A 21,284-nucleotide genomic window follows, 5' to 3' on the forward strand; every position below is an offset into this window, starting at 1 on the left:
GTGAGCAATTTTAATTGTTTACTATTAAGCCTGAAAGAACTCTTTCCAAATGGGCAAGCTTCACTGCCTCATCACCATACACACCACAGCATATAATGATCATATTTTTGTGTTTTTATAAAAAGAACAAGAAACCTCTTACTTTTCACTTGTTGTTCAGGTGCTTTGATGTGTGTCACCATCCCTGGCATGTTGACGCTGTTCCTGTGCAGGTATTTCAGGAAGACATCAGCATTCCTTCGAGCCAGCGTGCAAGCCTGGAGAGTCAGAAGTATTACTTTATTTGAAGGTACACAAATACACATCCAGAAAGAGATTTAGGATGTTCTTCTCGAACCTTTTGGAATATTTCCTACCCTCTCCAGTTTGGGAAAATATTGGTTGTTAAATTTTTCTACAAGCAAGCCAAACCAATCCAAATATTAAAATAGTTTTTCCACCAAATAGCAGTTAAACCTTTCTTACCCAGCAGGTAAAACAAAACAAAACAGACAAACAAACCCAAATAGAATGCTATTCCTTTTCATCTGAAGATCCTGAAAAGGAATTATCTGCTCTGGAGGCTTTTAGTGCGACTCAGAGCTCACAGAGAAGTTTATTTAGTGTATATGCCATGTGCCACCTAAAGTGTTTACTGTGTAAACAGAGTGCACCTGCTTATGTACTCACTTGGATATTCCAGAACATCCATTAGTACTTTAAACAAAAAGTAAATGCTCCGCTAAAGTGAAACCAAAAGTGCTGAAATAGTAAGATATGTCCTCAAAATATTAAGGCCTTGAGAGCTTTCAAACCTTGCCACTGGAATGCCAGCACTCAGCTCAGCTGTCTTCTTCATTTTAACACATACCAAGCACTATATATGGGCTGGTTGCCTTGTTCCTAATACGCAGAATGTGGAATGCCAGCTGCAAAAGGATCTATTTGTCAGTATACTTTGAGCTACACTAATATGTTTTTGAGTGTTGTAGTCTGTGCACTGAGAACAATAAGGTTTTAACAAAAAAGTTTTATGCTCTTAGTCTTTCATAGTGATGCTGGAAATGGCTTTGATTACAGAGTTAGTTACACTGCTCTGCAAACATCCATTACACCTTTAATTCAGTATGATCAATAACCTTCTTCACTAGGACATTCGTTGGAACAAAAATCTTCATTTGTTTTTTTGAAGACTGATACACAAACCCAACTACTCCCAGATGTTTGTCTACCAATTTCCTTGTCCTGTACTCCACTGTAATCCAAGTACATCAGAGAGTTGCTCTGATGCATAGGCAGCAATGGCACTATGTGACTGTCAGTTCCTCTTCCAAAGCAGCAGCCTTTAAGCATTCTTTAGAATGACAGTTGCTCAAAGCAGTGATTTCCAGCTCCTCCTCCATCATACTGGGAGACCTGAAATCTACTGAAGTTCAACAGGAAATATATTTATAAAACTGGCTACAGTTGTATGCACTTGGAAGTATTCTCCTAATCAATGATGTCACAAGCAGTTAACATGTTACTTCCAACAGCTCTGCAGTTTGTAGAGTGAACGGGCACTGTTGCTTTCCACAGCGATTTCAGAACTGTAAGAGAGAACGTTTGCCTGTATGCTTTCCAAGACACAGAAGACTATAAAACATCGTCAAACTTACCTTTAGGAATGCCTCCTTCTGTTCCAGGTGTTTGCTGATCATGGGAGTAACATGATCTGTTTCAGAGTTGGGACCCAGTTTGTCTGCTCCCCCACACCAATCCTCTTCTCGCTTATATTCTTGCTCCAGGCTTTCCAGTACGCTGCACACCTATCAGGATAAAGGAGACCAACTCAAATACAATTCAATAAAAGAAAAAAAATCAAAATTCAAGCCTAAAAAAAAGGAAAACCAATCTAGCTCTTACATATACCTCAGCTTCTGACACATTTTGCCTGGGACATAAGAGAAGTAGGTTTGCAAGCACTGGCCTGCTTATGTGGAATTGCTCAGAGGCCATCCCTAAAGTTGTTCGTTTTCTCTGCCTCTGCGGTTGCATAATACAGGATGGGCTAAAGTTATGACTGCACAGGAAGCAACCTTGCCAACCTTCCCCCAAACTTTTCTGTGGACAAGTAGGATGAAGCGGATTTTTCACTGACTCTCTCAAATAAAAACAGAATTAGTCATTTGAAGCACTTCTATTAAAACCTATGTGTAACTTATGGTTTAAGCAAAACTTCTTGAAACAAGCAAAAATCCAACAACACAACTTGTACAGTGTGCCTTATCTTGAAAATATTCTACAAGACTTTTCTCAATAAAAAAGTAAGAATATGAGAAATTTGAAACCACTGTTCCTTGTCATGTCACTACAGGCCTGCTAAAAAGCTGTTGCTTTATAAGACCCCTTAATTTATTGAAAGGTTGCAACACAAGGTTTCTCATTCTAAGGCAGCTGGTGAGAGGATTTGCTTTTTTGTATAACCACAACTGTTATCAAATGAGCACATATAACCAAACTGAGGCAATAATTTTTTAAGGTAATGCTGTTTTATGCCACAATGAGGAATCAACCAAAGCAGACACAGGTCATGTAGCATTTCTGTACCTGTTCAGAAGTTTTATAGAAGGCAACAGAGGCATTCACAAGCTTGAGACGGTCCTCCATCTTCAGCATCAGCTGTTGCCAGTGGGAAGCAACCTTCTCTGCACACTCCCGGATCATATCCATATCATAGTGATTAGCCTGCAGCATTGCCTCTGCCTTCTGCTGAACCTGCAGGGCACTTTGATGTGTTTTCTGACAAGAGGTGAAAATTCAGGAGTTCAGTGGAGCACTTGAGTTCATTTGCTTGAAGACCTCAAAGGGTCACATTTCCACTTGTGTCAATGACACTTCTATACATGCACAAACACCCATCAACTAAAAATAACTGTCTAATATTAGTCACTGTGTGACTTCTCTATGCAAATACAAAGTAAGCAAGTCCTGTAGAGATTTATCATCAAATCAACACTAAAGAGCAGTTCATAACAAATTGTCACCATCTAGCATTAAGCCACATGTGACGTGTCTATGCTGTGGTACACACTGTTAAAATTATGAATTTCAGGTTGATTTTCTTTCCCTTCTCTGTGGAAAAAAAAAAGAAGATGAAAAGGATGTATCTTATTTTTGCTTGATTGCTATTCCTGCCCTTACAGCATTAACTCCAGGTCTTTTGCACATCAATAGTGAACAAAGAAAGGTGCAGGCATGAAGGTCAGTAAATAAAGACAACTCTCTATTAATTGTAAGCAAATTCCTTTTTAACTGTATTTCTCTGTGTAAACATATACTTGCTTAAAATCAAGTAATGAAAAAACATTAGGGGTTAACTACTAAGTATTATTATATCTGAGTAAAGAATGACCCAAACCCCACAGATTTTAAGCTTCCCAGTAATTTATTTTTAAATTGACAAACACCTAGACGTCTCATGATTTTTACACTTAGGAGTTACCAAAGCTCTCAAAATGAGGGTGCATATACTGCAAACTGTAAAAAAAAAAAATAAATTCAAGAAGGGAAGCATAAAACTCTACGAAATAGGAAACAAACATGAAAGAGGTAATGCAAGAAAGAATACTTCTGAAAATAGTCTACCCAAACAATCATAACACTGTTAATATTTCAATGTTAGTTCTTTAAAAATAAATGTTATATATATTCAATATCACTGTAAGCCCCTCAGTACTGCATATAAATTAATAATACTGCATTTCAGTCAGTCTTAAGAACTCTGCCTATTGTTTTGCAGCAATAGACCAATCCGATAAGCTTAGTTTGAAGTCATGGCAGGGGAATTGACACATCACCACACAAATCTCAGTGAAACCTACTCTCAAACAAAAATGGAAACATTAAAGGATCACATCAGAATACACAAAATTGATGCTTGCTGTTCCATTTATTCTTAACTTTTACAATTAGCATTAGATGTTACATTCTAACAAAGGAAAACACCATTTACAGTAAAATTACTGTGAACAGCTATCGGTTTACAAAGATGCAAAAAGGAACTGCAAAGATGTTCACCTGGAACTGCAGCTTCAAAATGAGCAAGAACAAAAAAACCCACATTCCCAGTAAGTGTTTTTATCTCTCTGCCATAAGATTAGTTCAACAGCTTTTCCTAAACTAAAAACATTGTAGCATAAACCCAAAAGTGCTATTTAGAGAGACTGATAAACTGTAATACAAGACGTCTTGACTGTGGTCACTAAAATGTGTTTTTACCTCTATTGCATGTTGAAACTGCTCATGCTCCCTCTGTAACTGTTCTGCCTCTTGCAAAGAACTAGCAGTGATAAGCCCAGCATTTAACATTGACTCTCCATTTCGGATCCAGCCCAAAACCTGTAACAAAAGAGAAGACCATGAAGTATGCAATTCCACTGCCACCCAGCAAAAAAGCATCATTGTAGGGATAAAAACATTTATGGTCACATTAGTACTGGAATCTCTAATGAAATCATTTATTAATTATATATTACAGTGAATTATATATTGAGTCAGCACAGTGGCTGACATTTTAATAATGTCACTGAGCTATCAACTCGCAGCTTTCAGTCAACTACTTTGTGCTCATGGTTTCAGTTCATACTCTGAACAAGGTTGTGTTTCGGAATACTACTTCTCTCACCTGAAAAACTGGAAAAAGTTACAAGCAATATTTGCCTAAAAGCCAGTGCCAGTAATGTAAATTGAGGACATAGAGCTTAGCAAAAAGTAAGCAAATAATTTTGAATATTAATGTTGAGAAAAATGTGACCATTAAGTGTCTTGTAACCGCTTGAAGATTTTTAGTTTTCAGAATGTATCTTCTTTGACATGTTCAGTGAAACTGGAAAAATCCCCTGGTGGGCTGAAGTCTCAGGAGACCACTCTGTACACTCTTTATCAATAGCAGGAACATGCAACCTTAAGATCCCTCCCAAAAGATCTCTACCTTGTTTGTTACTCAAGACTCCAATCTCACACTTTCACTAGACAGTTTTATCACCCTTAGTCTTTCTAAGGGCTTACACTCAAATCTCTCTTGCTCTAATTTTGGATTTCATTTCTCCTGCCCACAATTGGGGGGGGGGTGGGGGAGAAAAAGAGGCATTTTCTCCCTCTTTGCATCAGCTTTGTTTTTTCCTCTCCTCTCTCCATCAAGAGATGGAGGGGGAAAACTTGTGTTCCTCCCTCAGATATCTCTTGCTGACAACAGTCTCTTCAATCTTTCCTATGTGAAGTTAGTTGCCTTATTTTTCTCACTGCTCTTTCATGAGCTCTCTCCAGTTGATAACCATGACTTCATAAGTTTTCAAATACTCAGTAAAACTGGACATAATTCAGGTTATTGACTGTCTTCTGTACAACTCTTCTATGGAACTGCTGCCCAGCCAGTAATCACACCTGTATTTATTCAGTTGATTATTCTTGCCAGTACATCATACTCTGTATTTTTCACGCGTTATAGCCCAATTCTCCCATACATCAAGATAATTCTGAACCACAATCCAGTGTCTTCTGCTAAACTCAAATCCCTGTTCCAGTTTCTTTTGCCTTTAACTTCAAATTTAAAAGCATAATTTCTACTCTAATATGTACATTTTCTGATTGGAAACATGAACTAGTGATATCCAAATACAGACATCTACAGATTTAATGATTTTTTTTTAAATTTGTTTTTATTTTTAAAATTTGCTTTGCAATCCATTGAGTCTCTTAATAACTTTTGTTACTGGTTATGGTTTTTGAGCAAGCTATCATTCATGGTAATGTAGTCTTATATGACATTCTCACAGTAAGCTTGGGCAAGACAGACTGAGCTAAACTATTTTAAAAGCTTTAATACTGCTCCTCCCCCCTCACAAAAGCTGTTACCTTGTCAGAAAAAAACCACAATTTCTCAATGAGAAGCTATGCTTAATTAATCTATGTTAGCCTTTTCTCCTCTCCTTGTCACTGTTCAAGTTTAATCTCCTTGTTTCAACATTTTTCCTTGGAATTATGTTAAACTAACTGAGCTATAATCCTCCCTTAGCTAGTCCTTTTCCATTTTTGAGCAGTAGATGTTGAGTTCCAGGCCTCTAGAATCTCATCCAATCTCCTGATGTTTGGAAACAATAAGCACTGTATATGACATTATAACAGGCAGTTTTCTGGGTATTTTATGGTGAATTCCTTTGGGCCCAATTGATTTGAACATCCCCAGTTTAAGCATATCTTCTTTAACTCTTTCCTACTAATTGATTTTAGACCTTTAACCACTGGTAATAAATATTTTAACCACAAAATCACAGTTAGGTCTTAACACTACATAGTCTCATCTAGTGATCCACACATGACACTATCATTAATGCTACTGTACCACACTATTACTAAGTAATTAGAATGATATGACTGTAGTCATAGACTGAAAACAAGACCAGAAGCTGACAAAAGTACCTGTTAAAACTCAGTTCCTCAAAACCATATGGCACCTGTAAAGTACACTCTAACATTTAGTCTAACAGCTTGAACAACTGAGGTCTAGCCATCCTGACACAACATCCATGGCCTCAAATCTGCATCACAATCTCACCCCCTGTCTTGCACTTATCCAGACTGCAATATTGTTGTATTATTAATGCAGTTTTTCTCACTTTTGTCTGCACAACAAATAGCTAACAAGTTTTTTTCCACCCTGATAGCATATATTTTAATTCTGCAAGTCTGTAGAAAAGAGTAAGTCTGCAGTGGAGGGCATGACAGCACCTCCCAGATTTTTTAAAATCCCTTCTTTATTTCTATTTTGTCTTAGTAGTAGTGGTTCTAAGCTCCATCTCTACCTTACAAAATAATTCCTCCAGGTATAAAGTAACAAAACACACCTTCTTAGGACTCTAATAGATTTAGCCTTCTTTGAGAATTTTAATGAAGGAGAATGCTTATAAGGCACAAATCAAAAGCTCCTCTTGACTTGGTACCCCACCATACACAGCAGAGACAACTAGCACAGAATATTTCAAACACAATGATTTGCCCTCCTGCTTGGTGCAGGTCAGGGTGCAAATGCAGAAGCTGATGGAACTAAAAGGAGGAACTCTGCCAGCAGTCCCCTGCCTTCTGCTTGGACTCAAAGGGAAAACATAAAGTAAATAGTGAATAGCAATATCAAGTAAATAGCAAGCATGTTCCTCTTTCGGGGCTGCTGTCTTCCCAGGCTTGTTGGCATGATCCCATCACCTCACTGTCTGGGTGGACCACCCCTCCTATCTTTCCCCTTGCAGCCTTCAGCAGGCTATAATAACATCAGTACAGCATCAGTAAAACAGTGGAAATGAAACAGAATTTGGGACACTTGAAAGGGTCAAATAGGCAGGTCTATTAGATAAATGCCTGATTTAGGATTAGTTTCTTGGACTGATTTTTGACTAACCATGATCATGAGACAACCTGCTTCAGTCTGCTGTCCTAGCTATGCTTTCACATCCATATGGCATTACACAGAGTGCCAGGACACCCTTCCTGAGTAGTATTTTGGGATAATCAGAGCTCAAGCACCAAGCTAAAAGATCTCCTTGTGAAAAACAAACCAGCTCAAGGCACTCTTGATTGTAAAAGTATCTGTACACTGTTGTGCAGACATGAATACATAGTTATATACCCAAAAATATACACCACGATTGAAACAGCAGATAATAGTGCACTAAAAAGGTTTAATGAGCATACTAAAACGAATTGGATTGGGTCTGGAGCTTGGTAGAGATTTTGACCTTAAACCGAGTAACACATTCATTCTACAAAGTGAGTATGTAGGAGTGATTATAGCAATAAGTAATCCAACAGCTGTATTTTATGTGATTAATAAAAAAGCTTTGTCTGGTAAACATGCAAGTGGAGCTGTGGATGAGACAGATATTATATTTCTCCACCTATTCATATGTCCCTGCCCTGTAAAAAATGGTCACATTTTCCTTTCCATGTTGTTTTTCCCCACATATAGCTGTCAATTCCTATTTCAGTCAGAAACCTCTTCCCCCAATCTTCCAAGGTTTTTCTACACTGCAATTGTCTATCTGGTCTTGCCCTTTCCGCACCTCTAACATATCAAATTGACAAGTAGATTTTCTGCAGGTTTTCTTTAAACCTCTGTTTGTCTTCTGGCCCTTCTGTTTCCTCCTAGTCCTGAGGCTTGATCTATAGAACTTCAATGCAGAAGTATTGGTACACTAGTTTAGAAAGAATAAATACTGAATGCTTTTATCTGCTTTCTGTGCTTATGTGGTAAGAATTCATAAGCTCCAAGTTTCACTACCTAGTACTGAAGAGAATTTTTGCAAGTGTTTGTCTAAATTCCTGCAGTATTTCAGTCTAACCTCTTTGCATGACTACAAGCTCTATATTTTTATGTACTTTATATAGACATATACGTATGGGCGAGTGAAAATTCAATAGCAGTAATGTCAGTTTGCCAGGAAAAATTCAAACGAAAATGTTGTTTGAATTCTTGCTATGGAGACAGTATCCCATCTACATAATAAGTACATTTACAACCAGTTCATCGACAATAAATCTGATAGAAAATCAGAGTAAATGATCTGGAAAATAATGTGTTCACTGCTTCAGGGAACAAAATATAAACAAAACAGATTGAAGAGGAGGTTCATCACGTCATTTTACTCTCAGGTAAAGCACCTGCTGTGACCTGTTGAGCTATAAAGTTTTTCCCAGTGTAGAGGAGACAGTAGAAGATCATGTTTTCTCATACTGAATAAAACCTAAAATAAATCAGATGTGGTTGTCTGAAAATGCAACTGAAATCACAAAGCTAAGAGTTACTAGCCTCAAAGCCATTCCAAAGAGGATCAAAAGAAATCCTGTGAGACAATATACTAATATTAAGTTTTAGTTCCGTTCAATTTTTAGGCCCAGGCTGGGGAAGTATTGCAGGTTAATATGTGCAACAGAAATCTGGAAAAGTAATACACAAACATGCTGTCAGCTACTTATTTATGCAGATTTGTTTGAAAATTCACACCTACTACAGCATTTAATTCAACATAAAGTCCCATTTGATAGAGGTATGTTCTAGGAATATAAAACAGAATACATTTTTTCTTCCAAATCCCAGTCTATCAAGAAAAGCCGGCTAGCTAGAGTAGTGTACAACTTTTATTTATTTTTCATGTGCTTTCTTAAAAATCTAAACTTGAGCTTCAGTTTTCAGTGAAGGCTAGCAATAGTTCAAAAAGTTAGGAAATACTGACCAAAGGGCCTACAAATCACATACAAAGTGCAACATAGATATTCCTCTACAAATGTGATATTCATCATCTATCTGTATCTGCCAAAATACAGAACAGTTGTTGCACAAACACAGGATTTAAACACATGTGTCTTTCTTGTCCCATTTAACTTGCATACAAAGCTAGTGGAGCAATGCACTCACTTTATTGTTTGAGCATGCGACATAACCACTTAAATAGTGTCTCTTTGAAACATTACCAAAGGGCTATATTCTGTTGTTTCATTGAATGTTATTTCAGTATGATGGAAATTGACAATTTCTTTTTTACTAACCCATCTCATCCTAACCCACTAATGTACCGTAAAGGGATGCGACTGCCTCAGCTGGCATTCACTTTTTTTTTTTTTTCATTTTTTTCTTTTCTTTGCAGATGTGCACTCTTTCCTATCATCCTCAAGATAATATGCAACTGAGTATAGAAACTATCCTGATCTAGAAGAACTGTATCTCAGCCATTACTCCCATGAAAAGAGTAATCTGTAGTTTGCATTTATGAAGTGCTAAGATGGATACAGGACAGTTCAGCAGAGTATGCAAAGGTTAGAAATAGAACATCATGTCTTTGATTGATGCCTGTATTGCAGGCATAACAGAGAAACTACCATTTTCTTGCATTCCTTTAAGTCAAGACCACACAGAGACTTTGCATCTGCTGCTATAGAGTAACCAACCACTGCCTGGACATATTTTGGGAGCCTCTTGTTCACCTCTTCTAATCCTAACTGGATCCCTTCTATATTACTTTGCAAGTTGGGAGCTGTCATTCAAAGTCATGTGAGGGAGATAAATTTTTTAAGAGCTCATGACAAGCAAAAGAAAGGACGAGTTGCACTGGCAGCCATTATGGACCACAGTAAAAAAACAGATTGTAGCAGACTGTGATGCTGCCAAGTGAAAGAAAGACCAAAAACTCTTACCTTCTCTAGTGTTCTGTTTGTTTTTTTAAACTTTCACCTACTTCAGTGGTTTTGCCCACAGCATCTCAAATTCACAAAAGGTTTAGCTGTTTATCAGATAAGGACCTCAAAACTTGCCCCTTTATTGCCAGGAAAAGCAAAACCTTGTTTTTCTTCTCATGGAAAATAAATCATGTTGATATTATGTTATCACTATTGGTAGATGCTTCAAACAATTTACCCAAAAGCATTAGGCCAGTGTGCAGGGACTATAACTGAGCATTTTCATTCATCATCATACCGATGATAAAAGTATGAGTTTAACATTAGTTCAAATCACCCTACACTTCAAATACTTGACTTGTATTTATAGAATCACACAATACTTTGGGTCAGAAAGGATCTCAAAGATCATCAAGTCCAGCTGTTAACCCTACACTGTCAAGTCCACCACTAAACCATGTGCCTCAGTGTCACATCTACATGTCATTCAAATACCCAACATCTATCCTAAACCTTTTCTGGCACAACTTGAGGTCTTTTCTTGTCCTATCATTTGCTACTCGGGAAAAAAAAAATGGGAAAAAAACCCCTGGAAAAACCCCCCAACCCCTACTTTGATACAACCTCCTGTCAAGCAGCTGCAGACAGCAATAAAGTTCACCCTAAGCTTCCTTTTCTCCAGGCTAAACAAGTCCAGCTCCCTCAGCCGGTCCTCATATGACTTGTACTCTAGATCCTTGCAGCAATATGGACGGGTGATACAAATTAACAAAAAAATGCACTTGATGTTAAGGGAGGATGAAGTTTCTTAGGTGGTCAAAGTCCTTCCCCACTCCCAGTGAAAGACGTTATACAGCTGGAAGAAATTTCCCAGATCTGTTTAGGGGAACAGAGCTCTCTCCAGGAGGTGTGGAGCGGCTCTAAGGGTGCGACGGGGGTGGGCCGTACCTGCTTGACCTCAGCCTGCAGGTGGCGCAGCTGCACGCACTGCTCCAGGTGCTTTCGGTGCTGCTCGGCTGCCACGTCCAGCTCCTGCTGCTTCTCGTGCAGGAACTCCAGCAGGTCCTGCACGCGAGTTGCCATGTCTACGTCTCTGTCGCAAAGCAGCTCGACACCTGCAATCAGCCAATCGTTTAGGAATGACTTACAATGCTTCTGAAGACAAACAGCCCATTTCCATTGTTTTACACTTAATTTTCTTGTTTCTTTGCCAAGTTCAGTTTAATCCTCAGAGCACTTGCATTACGAGCATAGGTTTTTGCACTTTTAAAAAGTGCAAATTAAATTCTTTTTTGATGTCTGATATTTAAGTGACTATACTGTATACAGTGAAAAAGATCAAGTGAAGGGGTATAAGGAACAAAAAAGGAAGATGTTACTTGAAAGCTGAAAACTTTTCCTTGACTACATCGATCTGATTAACTATAAAACTTGCTCCCCCTTATTTACTCTAATTTTACCGAATTTCTGAGTGAAATTCCTTTCTTGAAAAACTAAACATCTTCAGGTGTTGCCAGTTCTTTGAAGAAAATTATGTGCCATAATAACAGTACGCTCTCATGAATACTATCATATGATTTGAGTATAAAGGAGCCCCCATGTCTCCAGCTTACAGTTAACCAGCATCTCTGTTATTTTCACACATCCCATGGAGAGACAACTGGATAATTCTTGTAAAGCCACTGCCTGGAATAGCACAAAGGAGCCATCTTACCAGATGCCTGCACTTCATTGACATACTGCAGCAGATCCTGCCCTTGGTGGATGACATCAAAGGTCAAGTTATTCATGGTCAGGGCTTTGTCTGCATGATGCTGGAGCCTCTGTTCTGCTATTGTAAGATCTTCAGTGTCGAAGTCATTCATTTGCTGAGAGAGTTCATCATTCCAAGACTCAAGGTCTGAAATTATCTGGGGAAAAAAGGAGGAAGACAATGTTCAATTACTCATTACACAACATAAAACAGTTAATTTCCAATGTTGCACTTATGACCAAGGAAGGGAACTCAAGTTGCTCATTGCTGATTAACTTCACTGATCAGGTTCAAACATGGTTCTGACACAGCCTATCTTAGCACGGACTTTAAATTTTGGCAAACAAATGAAAAGACTGTCTTTAAGAACCACGTCAGTTCTCCTTCAACCAGTGCTTGCAACACTACGGGTACCCATGCCTTATTTAAGGTACTCTTTCATCAACGTGATTTGTGAAACAGATAAAGTTAACATGACTTTATCTCCACTTTTAAAGGAAAATGTGGATCTGAAACATCTTTCCCACTCTTCATACTGTATCAAGTAATAATTCACATGTCAAGATCAAGCTTAGCTTACAATTATGCCAGTCTTGAGTCCTTTTACAAGAAAGCCAGTTCTACCCTTCTGTGGGCAGGAAGCATCAGACTGTGAGCACCTTTGACTTCTGCCTGACAGCTGAGAAGCACACATCACAAGGTTGGGTACTTAGTGAATGGAGTAAAATCAAAAGCATACTTTATTACAATATTACTGAAATGTCAGAGCTAAATTTGATTGCTGACATCTTTCAGCTATGCTTCAGTTTACACTTCAATTCTGGATTTTATTCTTAATCATAAGATGTCCAAAGAAAGGCAGCTAAAGATGTTTTCAGTTTTTTTTAACATATGTATCACAACAATAAGTCCTCCTTGTCTATCCACACAAGTGCCTTTTCCAAATCAGATTGCAAAGCCTGGCTGAAATGTAAAATATTCCCTTAATTAGGATACAAAACTGTTTTTAAGGCTAACAGATAATGCTTACAATCCTCACTGATCAAAGTGAGTTGAGTTCTTATGGCACAGATCTGATGCATCAGATACTTCAAAAAAGTCTGTCTAACTCACATTCCTCAAGCCTGTAATCAGATTTTTTTTCAGACTCTTCAGCAGAATTTTGGCACAAACTTGCAGTTCATTGGGAAAGCAAAATTATAAATATCAAGAAGGAAGTATGGCTTAGTTACAGCATTCTACAATTTCAAGAGTAGGACAAACTGATATGAATGGTGTTTAATGACAGAAAATACCTATTTATGCAGCAAGACACAATAAAAAGAGGTTCTGACTAAAGGGGCATTAGCAACAAAGTAGCTGAGTGCATGTCAGAAGTGCCCTGGCAGCCAGGAGGGCCAACTGTGTCCTGGGGGACATCAGGCAAAGCATCACCAGCCGGTCAAGAGAGGTGATTGTCCTTCTCTTCTTTGCACTGCTGCGGCCTCACCTTGAATATTGTGTGCAGTTTTGGGCACCACAATGTAAGAAAGATATTAAGCTCTTAAGAGAATGTCCAAAGGAGGGTAACGGAGATGGTGAAGGGCCTTGAGGGGAAGCTGTATGAGAAGAGGCTCAGGTCACTTGGTCTGTTCAGCCTGGATGAGATGGAGGGGAGACCTCACTGCAGTCTACAACTTCCTTGTGAGGGGAAGAGGAGGGGCAGACACTGATCTCCTCTCTCTGGTGACCACTGACAGAACCAAGGGAATGGCCTGAAGCTGTGTCAGGGAAGGATTAGGTTGGATATCAGCAAAAGGTGTTTCACACAGAGGGTGTCTGGATGTGGAACATGCTTCCCAGGGAAGTGGTCACAGTACCGAGCCTGACAGAGTTCAAAAGGTGTTTGGATGATACTCTCAAGCACATGGTGTGACTCTTGGGGATGGTCCTATGCAGGGCCAGGAGCTGGACTCGATGGTCCTTGTGGGTCCCTTCCAACTTGGCATATTCTGTGATTCTGCAATAAATATTTAACCGAAGTCATTTGCTGTCAGCAAAAGGAAGATGCCAGTACACTTTCCAAGTGGCCATAATACCTCCAAAATTACTGAGACAGTTGAACTACAAGAGAAGTTCCAGGAAAACAAGCCTTTCAGGAAAAAAAAGAATTGAGGAGAAAGCAAAGTTAAATAATCTGTATAAAGTTTCTGTAGTCAGCTACAATCTTTCTTGAAGGCTTTTTTCCATTCTGCTCACATGGTGCCGCAGAAAAATGGACACATCAAGTGATTAATTTTAAAATTGCGGCACCAGTGAGTTATTTAATTTTTAAAATGTATTCTGCAAAAGTTTTACTTAATTCACTAAATATTCAAGTTTTTGCACCATGCCATGAATAAGAGATACCAAACAATTAGGGTAGGTAGCTAATGCCTAAACACACACACAGGCTTCATCTCCCACAAAATCCTTAACAAGTTTCCTTCATATCCTTTTTACTTGGTCCATGCCCAACATGTCTCATCACCTCTTTCTGCTCTTCATCTCCTTTTAATTGATTGGAAATTTTTAAAAAACTTCGAGTTTTCCTGACAATCCAGCCTGCTTACTTTCTGCTACCCTGCTTTTCTGTTCTTGGGCACCTCAGACCTGCTCTTTCCAACTTGTCCTCAAAACTCTACGCTCATTCATTATTAAAAGCAGTGGAGGTTATCTAATGTTTGCTTTTTCATCCACTGTACTACGGAAGTTCTCAGAAATCAGATTTAGCATCTAATTTTCACACAGGTCAGTTAACAACATTCAAAGGTTATCCTGAAGAAATAATTGTGGTTAGACTTCGTCAAACTGAGAAATCTGAGCATTAAAGAAGGTTGTGGAACTCCACCATCAAAACACCATCTTTCACTGTCTTTCTAAACACCATTACAGAGTGGATTAGGATTTAACATGGAACATTTATGATACTGCTTTAAAAGCAAAGCCAGTCCATCTTCCTTCAGAACAGACATAAAAACCTTACCTCTTTTACTAGCAAATTGAGTGCAAAGTAAAACACATAGTAAGATCACAATCTGACACTGCTGTCAGATCACAATCTGACTGCAGCTGTCAGTATTTTAATAATAATGAAATTGATTGTAGTCTCCGTATCCTCTTAGTCTATCCTAAGATTCCTTCTAACTTAAAGGAACAACAACTAGTTTTAAGAAGTCAATACTGCGTGTCACCTCAGCCAAGAGGTTTCGGTGATAGCGCCCCCAAAGAACAACCACCAACCATTAGGAATTGTAGCTCCTTCCCATGCTATTTCATACAACTCCATGGTTGTAAGAAACCCCAAGGCACATACATGGTTTAAAGCAGTTTGAAACACTCTGAATAAGACCAATACATTCCTCTTCCCCTTAAAAAAAAAAACAGGAAGCCCACGACTCAAATATGCTAGCATATTCCCAGACTCATTCAAAAGATAAGTTATCAGTGACTATCACAGCCAGGTTCCCTAACAATGGCAGAGATCCTTACACTTTTTTTCAGCAGTAATTAGCTAGTGCAGGGTGATCTATTTCAGCCGTTGCACCCACTGCAAATCTGAAATGCTCTGAGGCAGAATTAATACAAAAAAACATGCACCAAGCCCCCTCTGCTCACACTTTAGTGCCTCCTCTGAAGTTCTGCTTTACAGGCAACACTTTTAGGGTAAGCAGGCTCCTATTTTGTTTGTCAAGTTTTGTCAAGACAATTAGTAGTAAACAAACAGAACAAAGATTAATGACTAACAGACATCCAAAGTAACACAAATTTGTACTGCTCTCAGGACATGGACATCCCAGCATAAACACAGCCTAACTACTTACCATAGCGTACGTTCAAGAAGTTCCTAGCGCAGATTCTGAGCTGCCTGACATTCCTGTGTTTTGTCAAACTAAAGGTAACGCTGATAGAAAACAAGGCAGGGTATAAATCAGAAGGGATGCTATCTCTTTCACACTGAGTGGGAAAGAAACAAAGAACAACAGGTCTCTTCTCAGAAGAGTTTAAGTAGCATTCCTGGTATCAACTAAGCGCTAACCAAGATCTGGAAAATATTATGTGCAGGGGAGAAAGAAAAAGGAAAAATGGGAAAGGGAGAAGAGTTAGGTCTCTGTGATCCAGCACTTTGCATCCTCGTCTTTTCAGCTGTGTAACTTTACAGGCATCTTGTAAGTGTGGTCCAAAAATAGAGTTGAGATAAAGCTGTGAGTTGAAAAGTGTGTGGTATGCTCTGTGTAGAGCTCTGGCATAGGCCACGAGGCATTTAAGTCACAGATACGCAAAAGTGCACAGACATGGATGAAACAAACACATTTTGGACTATGTACGTTGTCACCAGTGTTACCTTCTCACTAGCTAAGTTCATTCACATCTTCCTCGTGGTACTAATTACACTAGAAAGGGACTCTTCACCTACATTATTTTGCTCATTGTTGTCTTTAGTTAATACAGGCATTTACTAAGGAATCCTTCAAATATCTCACAATCAATGGCACTTAATATCCTGTTAAGGATGGAGAAGGTCAAACTTGAATGCTAAGAGCAGGGGCAAAACAGTTACTGCAGTTACATCAATTTCAGAAGACCAGGAGTATCTGCAGAGCTGCAGGATAAAAGAAACAGAGTATTTTATCAGCAAATAATAAGGGGAGAGGAAGGAAAAGAAGGGAACTAACCCTGGCAGCAAATCTTACCACTGCCCTCAGAAGCACAGCTGCATGATCCTGCAGTGCTAGAAGAGCCCTTTGTCCCATTTTAGCCTGTGTTATTTTGAAAGCACTAAGACAAGTTAGAAACACTACTTGCCTTCCAAAAAAGCTGTCCTCAGAGGATACTCCCTGAATGAACTGCCCTTACAGCCAAGTCTTAATTGACTGGACCAGTCACACAAAATCCACGAGGAAAGAGAAGGTCAAAACAAGGTCTGCAAATTCCTAGCTGGCATCTGGCTCCTCCTCATTATCAAGTTACTTCAGCTGAGCTACTGCTTTCAAACAACTGACCTGGAACTAGTTCCCACATTTTCTTCCTGAAAGTTCCTGAACAGATGTCTGCCTTCAGGGAGAGGGAAAAGAGAATTGTGCTTTGCTGAGGAAGCAGAGGACATATACAGAGACAGCAAAACAATAAACATTTTGCTTAAGATACTATGCAGCCAGAGTGATTTTCTTCCCTGGAGGACTCATCATCAGTCTAAAATAAGCACAATTATTATTTCCAAGTTCTATAGACAAATTACATCAACTCTTTCAACAACTGTAATTGGTACTTTGCTTAATGCTGTACGTGTCAAAATGTAAAGCATGCCAAGTATCAGCTATAGAATAAAGCAAGACCTGTCAAGTGTGTGCACTTTTGGGCAACACAATCTGAAAAAGACACTAAGCTATAAGAGAGCATCCAAAGTAGGGGTACAAGGATGGTGAAGAGTCCAGAGGAGAAGCTGTATGAGGAGTGGCTGAGGTCACTTGGTTTGCTCAGTCCGGAGAAAACTGAGGGGACACCTCACTGTGGTCTTCAGCATCCTCATGAGGGGAAGTGGAGGGACAAGGTACCAACCTCTTCACTCTCGTAACCAGTGACAGGGCTTGAGGAAACAGCATGAACCTGAGTTAGGGGAGATTTAGGCTGAATATCAGGAAAAGTTTTTTCATCCTTTTTCATCCAGCCAGGGTGGTTGGGCACTGGCACAGGCTCCCCAGGGAAGTGGTCACAGCACCAAGTCTGTCTGAGTTTAAGAAGCATTTGGACAACACTTTCAGGTACATGGTGTGATTCTTGGGGTGCCCTGTGCAGGGCCAGGAATTGGACTCAATGATCCTAGTGGGTCCCTTTCAACTCGGTATATTCTATTCTATGCAGTTAGGGTTTGCAGCTTTCAAATGAAAAATCTTATGGGCACATAAGAGTACCAAATAACAAATAACAAATAAGTAGTACAAGTACTACTACCTATATAGATGCTGTCCTGCACTGCACGACTAGAACACATATGTTAAGCAGGGCTCCCACAACCAGCTTTTTGCTCCTGTAGAATCCTGGCGTATGTAACCTACAGAGAGCAATCACCTTAATCGTGAACTTCATTCAAACATTTATCACAATCAATTCTTCCATTAATTTTCTTGGTATGTATTGTTCCACGTCTGCCATTTCCTCAGTAAAAGTGTTATGAGAACATCTCACAGACACTGAGCACTGCAGATTACTCCTGCAAAGACTGTAAGCATTTTTGAGACAGCTACTCTCACATAATCAAAGTAGCAAACTCTCTGCAGGCCACTGTGAATTGCAAAATTGCAAGAAAAACCTTCTTATTTTTCCTTTACATCAGAGTTAGTACTGCAGAGCACACACTCTCACTTCCTCTACAGGCACTGATCAAGGAACTGTGTCTGTCTATTCCTGCATTGCACTTAACAATGTGCTTAGCTAAACCAGACTTCTGCAAAGACATCTAATCCTGTTTTTAAGAGGTAAAAACACTAAAACCTGAGAAGCTATCACTTCTGCCAACTGTCTCTTTGCCCTTACACCAACCAACCAAGAGTTTCATAAACAACATTTGCAGCTTTTACTATACACAAGAGAAGAAGTAGAATTATCAACCATAATCATTTACAAGTAGATAACCCTGAAAATTCTGAGGTACCAACCTGGTATCAGTCACTGTGTACAGCACTAGAGGTTTTACAAAAGGCATATGAACTTAGCGGAAGCTTTATAATGCCAATTCTATTAACCTAAGCCCCCTATGGAGTTTTATGTCTGTTTGTACACGTCCCTTCACACAAACAAAAACTCTACAACTGATAAGCTGTAACTCTCCTTCAAAGCTTGAACAGTCTCAAAACTTGAAGTTTTGCAGGAGTGTGGCACTAGAACTGCTTCTGAATTATTTTCAGGGGTGGAAAAAAATCTTATTTAAAAAAAAAAAAAAAAACACAAAAAAACAACAGACGGCCCATACAACGTCCCCAAAGATTAAGACATAATTCCAAACACTACTTGTAGCTACAAAATGAAAAACAACTGTTGATTTGGAGAAGAAAAAGCAGAGGAGAGTTACTACAAAGCACCGTTTTAGAGAATTTGTACAAAACCATCTTACAGGTCTTATTCATATTAACTGTAAGCATACTAGATATATCAAGGCAGTTTGATATTCAAACTGAACTTACCAGATGTATTAACTGACATATCATGATTTTACTAGATGCTTGCTTAAAGATGCACTGAGAGCCAACCAGAGCTTGAGAGCTTGAGTTATAATCAAAAAGCTCAGCTCCGCACCTTTCGGACACTTTCACATATAAGACAGGTCAGGTAATGTCATAAGGTAAGAACTAAGTCTCTCAGTCATTTAAGCCACATGCTACTGCAACTGCACAACAATCTCAGCATAAACACTGGTACACAAGAGAAGTTCGTGCAGTTCAAGCCCCAAAGCAGACACTCACATCTATTGCATCTCTTTCAAATATGCGAAGCTGCAGAAACAGCTCAAGCTTGATCTTGCGTTCTTGAAAAAGCTCTTCCATCTGAGACTGGGCCTCATCCAGCTGCTGCAGAACTGTCTCTATGTGGTTGATCGAGCTGTTATGGGGGGTCTTGTTACTAGAAATGGCAGAATCCCTATTCAAAGCAGAGAGAGGGGAGGAGGAAGAAAAAAAGAGCATTATTGAATAAAATCCCGTACAATTTGGACGCTACACATGACCACAAAATATAAGCCTGTTTCAGATAAGGTTAGTGCAAGCCATATTACACAAAAGCTAAGTCTGTACATCTTTGTAAATAAAAATTCAGATTATGTTTCAGTACTTGAAAAATCATTAGGAAGTATGATTATTTTCATTTTTTGACCTATTCATCATGTAAAGACATTCTGTTTACAGGAAAGGCAAAATTTCAAATCAGAGACAAACCCTTCTATTGTGAAAAGAAGAGGCATATGATTGATAACTCTTTACTGAATCTTCCTGACAGTAAAAGAAAATCCAAATTAGTCAACTAAAAAAAAAAATTACCTGATCTTTTACTTGAGTATAAAACCTGCAAATTCAGATATGCTAATTTCCTGCAGAAAGGAGACATGTACCAGAGCAGCTGTGGCCCAAATGTATTTATTCAGATTGTTGCTGAATGAAATGGACTGCAAACTGATGAGCTTTACTACAGTGAAGTTACTTATCAGTCTGCAAAACAAATTCAAGTGTCTCTTTATAAAAAGGCTGCTGCTCAAAACTCCAAACACTGTAGAGCCCTGCATGTCAGACTACAAAGACATACGATTTCTCCTATCAAAAAGGCAGCTTACGTAAACAAAATCTCCTTCTTGTGGAGATAGTGTTTATAAGCTGAGCTTCCTGTAAACAGAGGTTAGAGTCAGTACTGCATGAAAAATCATTGTAGTCCTAATATTTACAAGTTTTATGTATAGGTCATATCTTGAACGCATTACCTCTACCCTCAAAACAGAAAGAGCATCACAGAACATGAGTTGAACATCAGAAGAGATGGAAATAAGAATCTATTTTACCTTAGCTGCTGTATAAGATCTTCACCTTCTTTTATGACATTGACTGTAACCTGCAGAGTGGTCTGTTGTTGTTGACCGAAACGTTTAATCAGGTCTTGGACAGCCTCCACAGACTCAGCATAGACATCATCAAGCAGTTCCTTCTGTAGCTCTTCAAGCCACGTCCACAGCTAAAGGACAGGGGAAAAGCAAGAAATATAAGCCCAAGGATAAGGCAGTCACTATTCCAAATCAGTCTCACTGGACAAGAGAAAACAGACTGAGGTGGCAGGGAGAAAGAGGATTTGTTTTTCTTAATAGAAAAATCTCATCCTCATATGAATGAAAACAAGCCTTTGTTTCAAATAGTTTTCGTTTCTTGGAAATACCAGGAAAGCTTTATCCGTGTTGCTAAGTCACCCTTTCTTTCCCATTTTCCTTCTACAGAACGAAGCGTATCCGATTGAGCAGCACAGAGTTCATAGCGAGAATCCCATCTGCAGCTCTGCGCGAGAGTCCCTGGGAGAGAAATGCTATGGTAACACTCCCTGAGAGAAGAGAGGAAGGAAGGAAGGAAGGAAGGAAGGGAGATGTATTGTAGCCACCATCAAATTTGCACTGCCAGGCTGACACATGCACACAGACAACATAACACTTTTCAGTGGCCTTCAAAAAAAAAAAGGAAAAAGAAAGGGCATTTCAGAAAACAAAATACAGAGACAAACCAGATGTGAGAATTTATTGTTCTATCATGTTGTGTTTGCCCTCTTGATTTCAATTTCACGGTATTACAACAAAATTCCTCATAAG

General features: G+C 39.0%; 1 protein-coding gene across 1 annotated transcript in view; it reads right to left on the reverse strand.

The window, feature by feature from the left end:
- Positions 1-21,284, reverse strand: part of TRIO (trio Rho guanine nucleotide exchange factor) — a 250,107-nt gene that overhangs the window by 102,451 nt on the left and 126,372 nt on the right. The window contains 8 exon segments of the mRNA XM_027888455.1: positions 143-257; positions 1,638-1,787; positions 2,569-2,760; positions 4,240-4,359; positions 11,131-11,297; positions 11,897-12,092; positions 19,414-19,588; positions 20,496-20,665. Coding sequence (XP_027744256.1) covers positions 143-257; positions 1,638-1,787; positions 2,569-2,760; positions 4,240-4,359; positions 11,131-11,297; positions 11,897-12,092; positions 19,414-19,588; positions 20,496-20,665 — 1,285 coding nt within the window.

This window comes from Empidonax traillii, unplaced genomic scaffold, assembly GCF_003031625.1.
Source record: "Empidonax traillii isolate 1590-97213 ecotype Southwest subspecies unplaced genomic scaffold, ASM303162v1 scaffold238:size1398292, whole genome shotgun sequence".
NCBI lineage: Eukaryota > Metazoa > Chordata > Aves > Passeriformes > Tyrannidae > Empidonax > Empidonax traillii.